Here is an 11,527-nt window from a genome sequence, read left to right as displayed (position 1 = left end):
CTTCCGGCGGCGAGAGCGCCCCCCGGCGAGCAGGAGGGCTCGGCGCAGGGTCGCTCCCCGGTAACGTCACCAGCAGGGCTATCGGTGATGTCATCGGTGACGTCATCGGTGACGCCATGAGGAGCAGCACCAGCAGGGGTGCGCCGCAGCCGAACCGCCAGTGACGCCGCCAGCAGGGCCACCAGTGGTGTCACCAGTGACACCATGTGGCACCATCAGTGGGATCAGCACCAAACCCATCGGTGCTTCCACCACCAGTGCCCTCTTGGTGCCACCAGTGATGTGAGGAGCACCAACACCAGTGACACCACCAGCAACACCCCAGCAGAACCATCAGTGATGTCACCAGTGCCACCGCCAGTGCTGCCACCAGCGACACCACCACCAGAAACGGCACCAGGAGAGCCACCAGTGTCACCAACGCCACCATGAGCAGCTCCACCAGTGCCACCAGCAGAGCTTTGGCCAGTCCCCAACCCAGCACTGCCCCCCAAGTCACCAGGGCCCATCCCCACGTCCAGCAGCGTCCCCACCAGAGACGGACAGGACAGGGCTGCAGGATACAAAGTGCCTTTATTGCCACCACCGCGGTCCCCAAGACATGGGGACCCTGACGCCCCCCTAGAGGGACACTGGGCCCTTCATGTCTGCAGCTGCAGCAGGGCAGGGGCCGGGGGGGCCGGGGGCTGCGCCAGGCGGTGACATCGCTCCAGGTCCCCCAGCACCCCCAAGAGCCGGCTCAGCCCCTCGGGCAGGGGGGCACCTGTTGGGGGGGAACAGTGAGACCCCAACACCCCCCAGGGTGGGGACACCCAACCACCACAGTGCCCCCCAACACCCTGGGGATGTGTCTTAACCAGAGCATCCCCAATGGGGTCTCCAGAATCCCCCCCCACCCCGCTCCTACCTTCACCCCTGGGGCCATTTTGGGCATGCTCAGGTTCCAGCAGCTCCCAGTACTTTTCCCTGGGGGAGGCAATGGAGAGGCCCTCAGCAGGTGGAAAGGGGGTGCAGGGGGGTGCAGTGGGATCCCCACGGGGTGGGGTCTCACCTGAGGGTCTCCCAGAGGCCGAGGAGGTGGCGGAAGAGGCGCTGAGCCTCCATGGCGGGGTCCAGGGGGTCGCTCCAGTCCTGCAGCGTGACACCGTGGTGGGTCCGGTCACAGCCCGGCCCTGCGGGACAACGGGGCTCACGGTGGCAGGGGGGACCCCAGGGGCACCCCCGCGGGAGTCCCGGGTGCCCCCCCGTACCTGTCCTTTCCCTCTGGTGGCAGCAGCTCCACTTGTCGCCGCGGAACACGCCGGGGTGGTAGGCGCGGAGCACGCGGGGGTTGTTGACGCACACCTTGCGCAGCGCCGACAGCCACTGGTTCAGCTCATTGACGCACTGGGGACAGCGGTGAGGGGCAGGTCACAGCCTGTGACACCCCTGGCGGGGTGTGTGTGTCCCCTGTCCCCGTCCCACCTTGCACTGGAGGTACGCCGTCTCCTGCTGCCCGCCCGCATCGACATAGACCACCTGCATGACATGGGCGCTCCCAAAGCTCTTCTCCTCCACCTTCTCGGCGGCCAGGATGTCACCCAGGGCGATGGCACCGCTGCGCTGGTGGGGACACACACACAGGGGGTCAGTGCCGCCTCGCTGCCACCCCCACCGCCCCCCGGCACCCCGCTACCTCTGCGCCGGGGCTCCTGCCGAAGCTGAGGGTGTCCCCGCTGAGGCAGAAGTGCAGCTTCTTGGCGGCGGTGGCCAGCAGCGGCCCCTTGCCCCGCGTCTTGTGGACGAAGAGCGGCCCCTCCTTCACCACCACGGTGGGGGGGCCCAGCGGCTGCCCCTCACCTTCCTCCTCCTCCTCTTGCTCCGTGCCCACCAGCCGGGTGATGAAGTCCTTCATGAGGGCGATGCCCTGCTGCAGGGCGGGCAGCAGCGGGGCCAGCCAGGTCTCCTTGGCCCGTCCCGCCGCCGGCTCCATGTTGCCCACCAGCTGGACGGCCTGGAGACCCCCGGGGACAGTGGTGTCACCAGCGGCGTCACCAGCCCTCCCCGATGGGAAGCAGCCCAAAAACCCCGTGTGGGTGACACCACCTCCCTCCCCGCACCCTCCCCATCCCACCTTGGCCAGCAGCAGCAGCGTGCGGCTGGTACGTGCGTCGGCGTGTGTCTCCCGCAGGTGGAAGAGCTTGGGGGTCATGATGGCCGGCGAGAAGAACCGGAGGCAGAGGAAGCTGGTGATGGCCACGAACTTGGCGTGCTGCAGCCAGCAGAGGCAGGGGGAGACGTGTGAGGGTCTGTTCCAACGCAGGACATCCCTCGTACGTTGATGGGACAGGGGGACTGGTTTCAGCACCAGGGATGCTGTTTGGGTGCAGCATGGCCCTGCTGTCCCCCTGCACCCATCCCTGGGGGTCTATCCCCATGCCCAAGAGGGGACCCCAAAGCTGGGGATTACACCCCTGCCTCCTGGGGATGTCCCCATTTGACCCACAGTCCATCCCCTGCCGCAGCCCGACCTGGTGCTGGGGGAAGCGCTCCCCAACGCGGTGGAAGAGCTGCCGGAACACGGCGCGGATGACGGGCGGACACGCCAGGGCTGATCTGCCGATGGCGTCCAGCAGCTCACCCAGGTAGGACTGGAGGTGCTGACGGGCCTGCTCAATCACCTCACCCTCCGTCTGTACCCGGTGCAGCCCTGAGCACCTGCGGGCACCAGCGCCATCAGCCCCACGGCCGGAGCTCCCCTGCCCCACCACCCCGCACGCCCCTTACCCGACATCTTTGATCTCCACCTTGCCGGGGTCCAGCTCCACGTACTTCTTCTCCTCAAACACACGGGTGATGGTGGGTCCCAGGACGGCGTGCAGGTATGGCATCCCTGTCACCTGCCGAGGGACCGTGACACGGGGCACAGCCACAGGTTTAGCACCAAATACCCCCAGACTCCTTGACAAAGGATTTTCTCCAACCACCCAGCCCCAGGGGAAGATGCAGCCCCACCAGTGCTCCCCCAGGGGAACCAGCCCTGGTGGGGACAACCCAGAACCAGGGTGACTTTGTAAGAGCAGGTTTTGGTCAGCACAGCACCTTTAGGAACGACTCCATTGATTTTGAGGCCAGGGAGTTGCTCCGGAACAAAGTGTTGGGCTCGCCTGCAAAACAGAGAAGGTCTGTGGCTGCAGGATGGCCTCAGCTCACCCACCGGGCAGCTGCCATCATGGAGGGGGTCTACAGGGGCCCTGCCTTCCACCCCCAGCCACATCCATGAGAGCTGTGTGGATTTCCAAACCTCAAACCACCCACTCCTCCCCCAGCCTCAGCCTGTGAGTTGCTTAGGAGGAACCCAACAGGTTCCCACCCAGAGCAGAGTGTGATAGCTGAGGTTCAGCTCCAAAAAAACACTACACAAGGTCCTGGAGGTTTTGCAGCCCCAGGAGATGGTTGGAAGCCTCCAGCTCCACTCCAGCCTTACAGGGCTTGGCCAGCTCCAGCTCAAAGAGCAAGTCCAGGTACTCCTTGACCAGCCCTTGGCCCAGGAAGAGTTTGACCAAGTTGACGGCGACCTCCTGCCGGCACTCGGCCGTGGTGGTTTCATCCAGGAGCGTGACCAGATGAACTTGGCCGTCCTGGTGGGGAGAAGCACCACGATGTGACCCTGGCAGAGAGCCAGAGGGAGGTGAGTGCCCCTTCAGGGTTCCATGTAGACCCCTCACCTGGCGCCCCGACTTCACCTCCTGGCACAGGAGCTGGACCAGGGGCTGGTAGCAGGGGGAGGGCAGCACCATCTCATCCCGCAGCCTCACCTGAAGCTGCAGCGAGCCCAGACTGCCTCGGCGCCTGCAGGAGCACAGGGTGGCGGGGGGGTGGGTGCACGAATGAACGGATGGATGAAGTGCTTCACCAAGCAAAAGGTGGCTCAACAGCCAGGGAGAGCTTGGGCGGGCAGGTGGTGCTGCCCTGCATTTGCCCCTCCGCCCCAGACAAGGGCATTTCCAGGAGCTGCCCTCCAAAGGGCTGATGCTTCCCAGGAAAATCCCCCTCCCCATGGGCACTGGGGGGGACCCTGGCCGTCCACCTCCAGCACACTCTGGTGCTGACACTCACTCATCTTCCCTCGGCTTGGACTTGTCCGGCCGCAGCCTGAACCAGCCCTCCTCCTGCCCGGCCGCCTCCAGCCCCTGGACGCTGAACACCACCTGGGACGGGAGGGCAGGAGGGGTCGGGTAGGCAGCCAGGCAGACCCCCGGCAGCGGTGACGGGATCTGGGGACTCACCTTGCCCAGGAAATCGTTCCTGCCAACAAGGTCCCAGTCCCAGACCTCCACGCACAGCTTCTCCTCGGTGGGCTCGGCCAGCTCGAACTCGAAGGTCTCATTCCAGCGGGGGTAGCAGGATTTCTTGACCACCTGCGACAGCAACAGCTTCATCCCCCACCTCACCAAGTGGATCCCGCCCTCCCTGGGGACACCAGGTCATACTCACAGCACTCTCCTGTGCCTTCCCATTGTAGCGCAGGCGGACGAAGGGGTCAGAGGCACCATTCCGGTCCTTCCTGGCCAAATCCCTGTGGAGAAGAGGGGAAATTTACCAGGAACCTCCCAAAATACCTACAGGCACCCATGGCACTCTCTCAGTTCCCCAGCATCTTGAGGTGCAAGCGCTAAAGCCCAGCAGAGGAGGCGGACCCTGCCCCAGGACCCCCATCAGTTGGGTGGTGGGGAGGATGCTCTGCACCCACAGGCAGATAATGGAGAAGACCCAGATGCAACGGGGAAACTGAGTCACAGAGCAGCCAGGACTTGCTGTACGTGTCCCAGCCGCACACACAGCCCCCTGCCACCCCCGTGTCCCCCCTCACCTGGCTTCCAGCACGGTGCAGCGCAGCAGCCGCCGGCCGCCCTGGCTCCCCTGGACCTCCACCCGCAGATGGATCTCCCCCTGCACCTCCTCGTCGGGGTCCACCTCGCTGAGGCTCAGCCAGCCGCTGTAGCCTGTGGGAAAAGGGGGAACCCTCATGGGGGGGTCACTGAGGGGCCCTTGGGACCGGCTCCCAGCCACCCATCCCTTACCCTGGGGGTGCTCCACCAGCATGTCCCGGGTGATGCAGACCTTCCCGATAACGTCATCGCGGCTGGAAAACAAAAGCTGGGAGTGGGACACAGGGTGGGGTCGGAGCCCCCCTGCTCTGCCGCGCCCCAGGGAGGACACCCGCCTGCTGTGCATTTTGGGGGGAGACACAGTACCCAAGTGTCCTGGGCTGGGGCCACCACAGCGTGTCTGCCCCCATGGAGCAGTTGGAAAATAACCTTGGGAAAGAGCTTCACTCATTTGTATCCCAAAGCTCAAGCCAGCACGGCCAGGTGTGGATTCGCTGGTGTCTACCATGGGGTTGGGTATGCAGGCAGCCAAAGCCACCAGCCTGCGACCCTCACACCCATCCCCACCACCCAGCAGCCGAGCTGCCCGTACCTGAGCGCATCCTCATCCATGACGTAGATGGACACGCTGTGGAAGGTGGGCTGGAGATGCACCTCGTACTCCTCCCCCCAGAATGGGGACAGCGTCTTCCACACTGTGGCAGTCCTGCGGGGCCAGTGGCACCGGTGACAAGGGACACTGGCACTCCCCAGCTTTTGGTGACACACGGCTAGGGGCAGCACCCATGGTTTTAAACCTTCAGCTGGGGCAGTGAGTGGGTCCCTGTCCCATCTTGTGGCTCTGGGCTGGCAGGACCTGGGGGTGGCTTACAGCGCTGGAGGTGGTCATGAGCTGTTAGACATTGTGGTCTGTGTCTGGAGGAGCAGCTCAGCCCAAAGCAGGGAATAACAATAATAACAACAATAGTAACAGTAATGAAAGAATAAAGAATAAAGAATAAAGAATAAAGAATAAAGAATAAAGAATAAAGAATAAAGAATAAAGAATAAAGAATAAAGAATAAAGAATAAAGAATAAAGAATAAAGAATAAAGAATAAAGAATAAAGAATAAAGAATAAAGAATAAAGAATAAAGAATAAAGAATAAAGAATAAAGAATAAAGAATAAAGAATAAAGAATAAAGAATAAAGAATCTGCAGCAGGGTGGATGGAGGAACCAGCCAGGACCTGGGTATACCGCCAGGTTTGGGGACCAGCCAGGGACACGCTGCCACTCACCTGATGATGGCCTCATCGTCGATCTTCACGATGCAGTACGGGTCGCTGCTCCCTGTGCTGGAAGGACACGACACGGCTTTGTCAGCACTGCCAGCCACCCCTCCAGCCCCTGTCCCAACCCCACAGGGCTGTCATGGTCATGGGTGACCAAAGCCTTCAGCCCTGGAAAACCCCCCACAGAAGGGGGAGCTCACAGGTGCCACTTGCAGGGACACCCCAGGGCTATGGGGGTACAGAGGCATTCCCAGACGCCAGTGGCTGTGACGAATGGATTTGGCCACGGCTGCAGGCACGTGGTGACCCCGGCTTCGCTCCCAGCCTGGGGAAACACATCCCTGAGTGTGTCCGGCCACCGGATCCCGTTGGCAGCTTAAAGTGGCTTTTCTCTTCCAAATAGGAAGGCGAAGAACAAACAAAACCCACCCATTCCCCAAAACGGCTCCAGCCACCCACAGCCCCACTGCACACACCAGTAACGGGGGCGCAGCAGCCCCTGGGGCGCACCCAGAGCCCCGACATCTCTGTAGGGACAGGGACACCCCTGGGGACACCTCTGGTGATGCAGAGGGTGCAAAGCACATGTCACAGCAGCCATGGGCTGTTGGCAGCCACCACGATGCTCTGACCCTGCTTCCTCCCTGGGGACAACCTGAGTCATTGCTCTGGTGCGCTGCTGCCAAAAAAAACAAATCACCATTTTACAGTTTATTGCCCCAGGTCATTAGAACTGAGGTGACCTGGCTGCAGGCAGGGGTGGGGGCTCTGGCCAGAGGAAGGACCCGGGAGCCAAGAAGGTGGGAGGTTGTGGCTCCTGTCCTGCTCCCAGCAGTTTCTCCTTAACACCGGTCCTGGCAGCATTCATCAACCAGATGCGAGTCTCCCAGAAAATGTGGGAGCACATGGGTGGAAGTTTGGGGTCCCCAAGCATAGAGCAATTTCTCTTCCCAAAACTGAGGAGGCTGAGAGCCAGCTCTTGGAGGGATTAAAAGGGTTTGGGGGGGGTTACCCAGGCTTGGGGGGCTCCCTGCTCTGCAAAATAAAGCTGGGGGGGGGTTCTCCAGGCTGTGCATCCTGGGCACCGAGCTGGCACCCCAGTCACCTCGGGCCACGCGCGGTGCAGGCAGCGCGGGCAGGTTGCTAAGAGCAGCTCTCCGCCTGCTCCCAGTCTCCAGAGAGGTTTTTAATGCAAGCGGTGGATGAAGTATCATTAACCAGAGCTTGTTGCTGACATTTCCTGCCTTATGCAAACCATCAAGCGGGCAGGGAGCACGCAGGCAGAAAGGGAACATCTGCCCACCTGAGCCGTGCCCAGCAACCCTGGGCAAGCTTCAGATGGGAGCTGCCTTGACACCGGCAGCATGAAACTCCCCGTCCCCAACGTGGGGACATTTTGAGCACATGAGCTGCTCCATGTCTCCTGGGATGTAGCGTGCCACAAAGCCACCCTTGCAGTACTGGAGCATCGTGTGCTCTGGGGATTAAAACACGGGGTGGGCAAAATCCGTCCCCCGTGGGCTGCAGGAGCAGCTGCAGCGGTGCCCGAGCTGCTGGGGACCCTGTGATCTGTGTCAGTGGGGACAAATCCTCACCGCAAAGGCTGGGGGGAACCCAGCACTGCAGGGGGTGACATTGCCTGCACAGCACTGCCGTCCCTGGGCACCAACCCACACCCGGGAGGTGTTGGGAAGAGTTTTATAAGGCTCGGCGGTTTCCAGCGGGCACCGGGCATCCTGCTGCCACCTACGCTGAGCATGGCTGGGGGTTTGGTGCAGGGGAAGGAGCTAGGAAAGGGCAAGGCTGGGCTTTAGAAAGAGGAAATGAAGACTGAGGGTTTAAAGATTGACAGCACAGCATAAATGTTGGGGTTAGGAGGATATAAATATGCGTGCTCCCCACTGCCACCCGTGCCAGCAGGCAGCACTGGGGGCTGAGGCATTGAGCTTGGCAATTAAAAATTCACTGGTGGAGACAGCGGCGCCGCTTTGCCCAGCCCTTGGGAGCCGGCAGGGTGCAATAAAATAAAGCAGGTCATTTTCCTTGCTTTCCTGTAATGAAGATGCACAGGAGAATTTTGCAGCGCTCAGCTAGGGGGGCAGCTCACATACCCACCGTGTCCTGGAGGGGGGACACGGGGGCAAAGCCCACCCAGGGCAGAGCTGGAGCTGCTGTAGCTCTTCCCTCCTGCCCGGGCTTTGTCCCCGGTGTCAGGCAGTGACGTGCCGGAGGGCGAAAGCGGGAGCAGGTTTCCTGCCTCTTTATGGGCAGTTTCATGGTTTGGTGGCTGCTCAGTGCCAAATCCCGCGCGGGGCGGGCGCTGGCGGGGAAGGCAAAACAAAACAGCGGCTTTTCTGCACTGGGAGGAGGTGGGAGAACCCCAGGCACAGCGGTGGGGGCTGCTGGTGGTACCAGGAGAGTCACAAGCCACAGCAACATCGGCCAAATCCAGGGTCTCCACAGGGGTTTGGGGTGTCCCATCAGCCATGGGTGGCTGCAAGCAGAGTCGGACCTGCAAACACACCCGGGGTCACCATTGCCACCCCGCAGATGGATTTCTCCGTGAGAGAAGATGGTGACAATCCCAAAGGCTGTGCCAGGGCTAGTCGGAGGAACCGAATCTCACAAGCCCCTGGCCGCAGGGGAGGGGGACGGCGGCCAGACACGGTCAAGGTCAGGGGCAGGATCCAGCGCTCGGGTTTCCCCCCCGCGCCGGGGCGGCCGCCCCCCCGCCCACAGCCACGTCCCAAAGCCTCCGGTCTGGAAGGTGTTGCTGCACAGCAGCTCCCTGCAACATGCTCTCCTAAAAAACCAGAGCCTGCCCAAAAAACAGAGCTTCCTAAAAAACAGAGCTTCCTAAAAAAGCAGAGCATCACCACGCTGGTTTGAGTTCCCACAGGGAGTTATGCCGAGGGATTTAAAAATCAGGCCCTGAAGCAAGGGATTTAAAAAGAAAAAAAAAAGTCACGTTTCTTTCCTTGTTTATCCTCTTTTTCCATGACGGCTGTGGGGATTTTCGCTGGTTTTCCAGCAGCCTTGGCCCTGCCCGGCTGCTGAGCGCTCCTCAACAGCCTCCTGCTGCCAACCCCTCGTCCCACCCCAAGACTGTCCCCGCATCCCACCCCATAAGGATCAGAGCGATGAGGAAAATGCCGAGACACACGGGCAGCCCTTGGGGGGCTGCCAGGGAGGGAAAGCCCAACCAGAGGGGCTGCCAGCCGAGCCCCCTGGACCGCAGCCAGGTGGGCTTGAGGCAGGGCTGGGAGTGGAGCGGTGACAGGGTGGCTGTACCGGGGGGTCCTGCCTCATGTCCGGTCCCTGCAAAGGACCCAGCTGCAGGAGTGAGGGGGTGCGTGGTGGGGGCAGCCCTGCCCCATGGCAGCACAGAAGGAGCCTCCCAAAGTGGGAGCGCTGCTTGGGGTGCCCTAAAGCACTGCTGGAGGCACCACACGGCACTGGGTGCACCTGGGAGGCAACCTCAAAGCCATCATCGGGGGTGTCCCCAAATCAGGAGGGACACCACAGCACTCCTCACGGAGTCCCCAAAGCATTGAGAACTGCTGGGGGCACCTGAAGTCACCCTGGAGGCAACCTCCAAAGTAAAGGGGATCCCAAAGGCACCCTGGGGAGAACCCCCAAAGTACAGGCACTGCTGGGGGGACACCCCAAACCCACCCTGAGAAGAACCCCCAACGCAAGGGGACCCCAAAGCCAGCCTGGAGGGAACCCCCAAAGCACAGGCACTGCTGGGGGTACCCCAAGCCATTCTGAAGGAGCCTCCAAAACAGGTGGGACAGTCCGAAGCCACTCTGGGGCTGGTGTCCTCAAAGCACAGGGACCTGTTGGGGGTGCACCCCACAGCACTCTTGAGGCTGGGAGACTCCCTCCCGGGGTGTCCCCCCCGCCAACCCCTCCCGGTCCCCCGGGGACACTCACATGTCCTTAGCGGGCAGGTTTCTGCCCTCCACGATGCGGATGGAGAGCGCGCTCCGCCGAGCCATGGCGGGGGCAGGCAGCGGAGCGGAGCCGCGGAGCCGCGGAGCCTCGAACCGGCAGCCAGCCAGCCCCGCGCCCATGTGCGGACCGGCGCCGCCGGACGCCAATCAGCGCGCTGGGCGGGGAAAGGGGCGGAACCGGCACCCCTTCCCTGGCGGCGATTGGGTGATTATATATGCCGTTCTCCAAGGGGTGGAGCCTGAGCGGGAGTGGGCGGGGCCGAGGCGGAATTGGGCGGGGCCGAGGCGGGAGTGGGCGGGGCCGAGGCGGAATTGGGCGGGGCCGAGGCGGGAGTGGGCGGGGCCGAGGCGGAATTGGGCGGGGCCGAGGCGGGAGCGGGCGGGGCCGAGGCGGGGTCGCTCCGGAGCGGGGCGGGCGGGTCCCGCCGCGGGACGGGTGCTCCCCCGCTGCGGTGGGTCCCACCGGGGCCCCCGCTCAGCCCCCGGGGACCGGCCGCGGCCCCAGGGAGGTGCAGCCCGGGGTGCTCAGCCCGGCGCCCCGCCTGGGTTGGTAATTGAGGTAATTAAGAACCGGACCCACCTGCTGCCCCCCGTCCACCCTGAACCTGGGGGTTGCAGCCCCTGGCCTGGCACTGTCTGTTCCTCACTGCCCTGCGCCCCAAAACCCCATCTTTTGTTTGGGGTTTGTACCTTTTTTCATTTTTTTAAGCACTGCAGCCCCCCCGAAGGGAGCGGTGGCATTTCTGGGGGGCTTGGTACCATAAATACGGGGCGGAGGGCAGGGGACCCCTCCTGCGGGACCTGGGCTCGAGGACTTTCCCAGCACCCAAAGCTGGGGCTCAGGGCTGTGCTGGCAGACGCCAGCGGTCCTTGGCATTTTTGCCTGGCCACCATGGGGACACGGCGGGGACATGATAGGAACACGGCAGGGACGCGCTGGGGACACACTGCCCCGTCCTGCAGCTCTGCCCCTCTGCCTCCCCCACAGAGGGACGAGGTGCCGTCCCTGCCACCGTCGCCCCCGGCTCCCCACGTGCCAGCTCCAGCCCCGCGCAGTCAGGGCCACACATCCCACATCCAGCAGCACCCGTGTGACGGGGGACAAACCCCCCAGCTGCTTGGAGCCGCTCTGCAGGTGAAACGGGTGTTTCACATCCAGCATGGGGTAGGATGGAGGGGACCCACGTTTGCTGGAAAAAAAGGTCCCTTTGCTGAACCCGTGCTGATCTCCCCGGGGCTTAATCGCCAGATTTGCTCCGTTATCCTTGGCTGGGCTCCATGGAGGCCACTCCTGGCAGCGGCAGCACTGGGGGAGTAGGTTCTAATACCCCCCCAGCAGCGTAAGGACACTCTGGTAAGGGTGCTGTGACCATGGATCAGGTATAAACGTGATGCTGCCCTTTGCATGGCACTTATGGAAAAAACA

The 11,527-nt window shown here is 62.7% G+C and overlaps 1 protein-coding gene across 2 annotated transcripts; it reads right to left on the bottom strand.

Moving 5' to 3' along the window:
• Nucleotides 1-576: 576 nt before the first annotated feature.
• LOC135995560 (ras GTPase-activating protein 4-like) lies at nt 577-10,209 on the bottom strand. Of its 2 annotated transcripts, XM_065646966.1 has the most exons (20): nt 10,082-10,209; nt 6,152-6,208; nt 5,464-5,577; nt 5,064-5,125; nt 4,853-4,985; nt 4,477-4,558; nt 4,269-4,400; nt 4,099-4,190; nt 3,708-3,831; nt 3,467-3,620; nt 3,082-3,146; nt 2,767-2,879; nt 2,511-2,697; nt 2,114-2,251; nt 1,676-1,993; nt 1,465-1,602; nt 1,251-1,386; nt 1,052-1,172; nt 908-966; nt 577-763 (listed from the first exon to the last, which is right to left on the bottom strand). In XM_065646966.1, the coding sequence occupies exons 1-20, from the start codon at nt 10,144-10,146 to the stop codon at nt 642-644; spliced, it is 2,412 nt and encodes an 803-aa protein (XP_065503038.1). In that variant the 5' UTR covers nt 10,147-10,209; the 3' UTR covers nt 577-641. The 2 variants fall into 2 exon arrangements, with proteins under 2 accessions (XP_065503038.1, XP_065503037.1); XM_065646965.1 differs by having other exon boundaries at nt 4,099-4,400; nt 10,082-10,186.
• Nucleotides 10,210-11,527: the final 1,318 nt, after the last annotated feature.

This window comes from Caloenas nicobarica, chromosome 17 (assembly GCF_036013445.1).
Source record: "Caloenas nicobarica isolate bCalNic1 chromosome 17, bCalNic1.hap1, whole genome shotgun sequence".
Taxonomy (NCBI): domain Eukaryota; kingdom Metazoa; phylum Chordata; class Aves; order Columbiformes; family Columbidae; genus Caloenas; species Caloenas nicobarica.
Note: the sequence above shows the minus strand (reverse complement) of the source record. Positions and strands in the feature narration are given on the sequence as shown.

What these genes read in the sequence shown, in the direction of transcription:
- LOC135995560 (XM_065646965.1), bottom strand. Translation starts at nt 10,146, where the DNA reads ATGGCTCGGCGGAGCGCGCTCTCCATCCGCATCGTGGAGGGCAGAAAC. An exon ending in GACGATGAGGCCATCATCAG is followed by an intron (nt 5,578 to 6,151) that starts GTGAGTGGCAGC and finishes CTGGCCCCGCAG; the next exon opens with GACTGCCACAGTGTGGAAGA. An exon ending in CGCTGCTGCTGCTGGCCAAG is followed by an intron (nt 1,994 to 2,113) that starts GTGGGATGGGGA and finishes GGGGGTCTCCAG; the next exon opens with GCCGTCCAGCTGGTGGGCAA.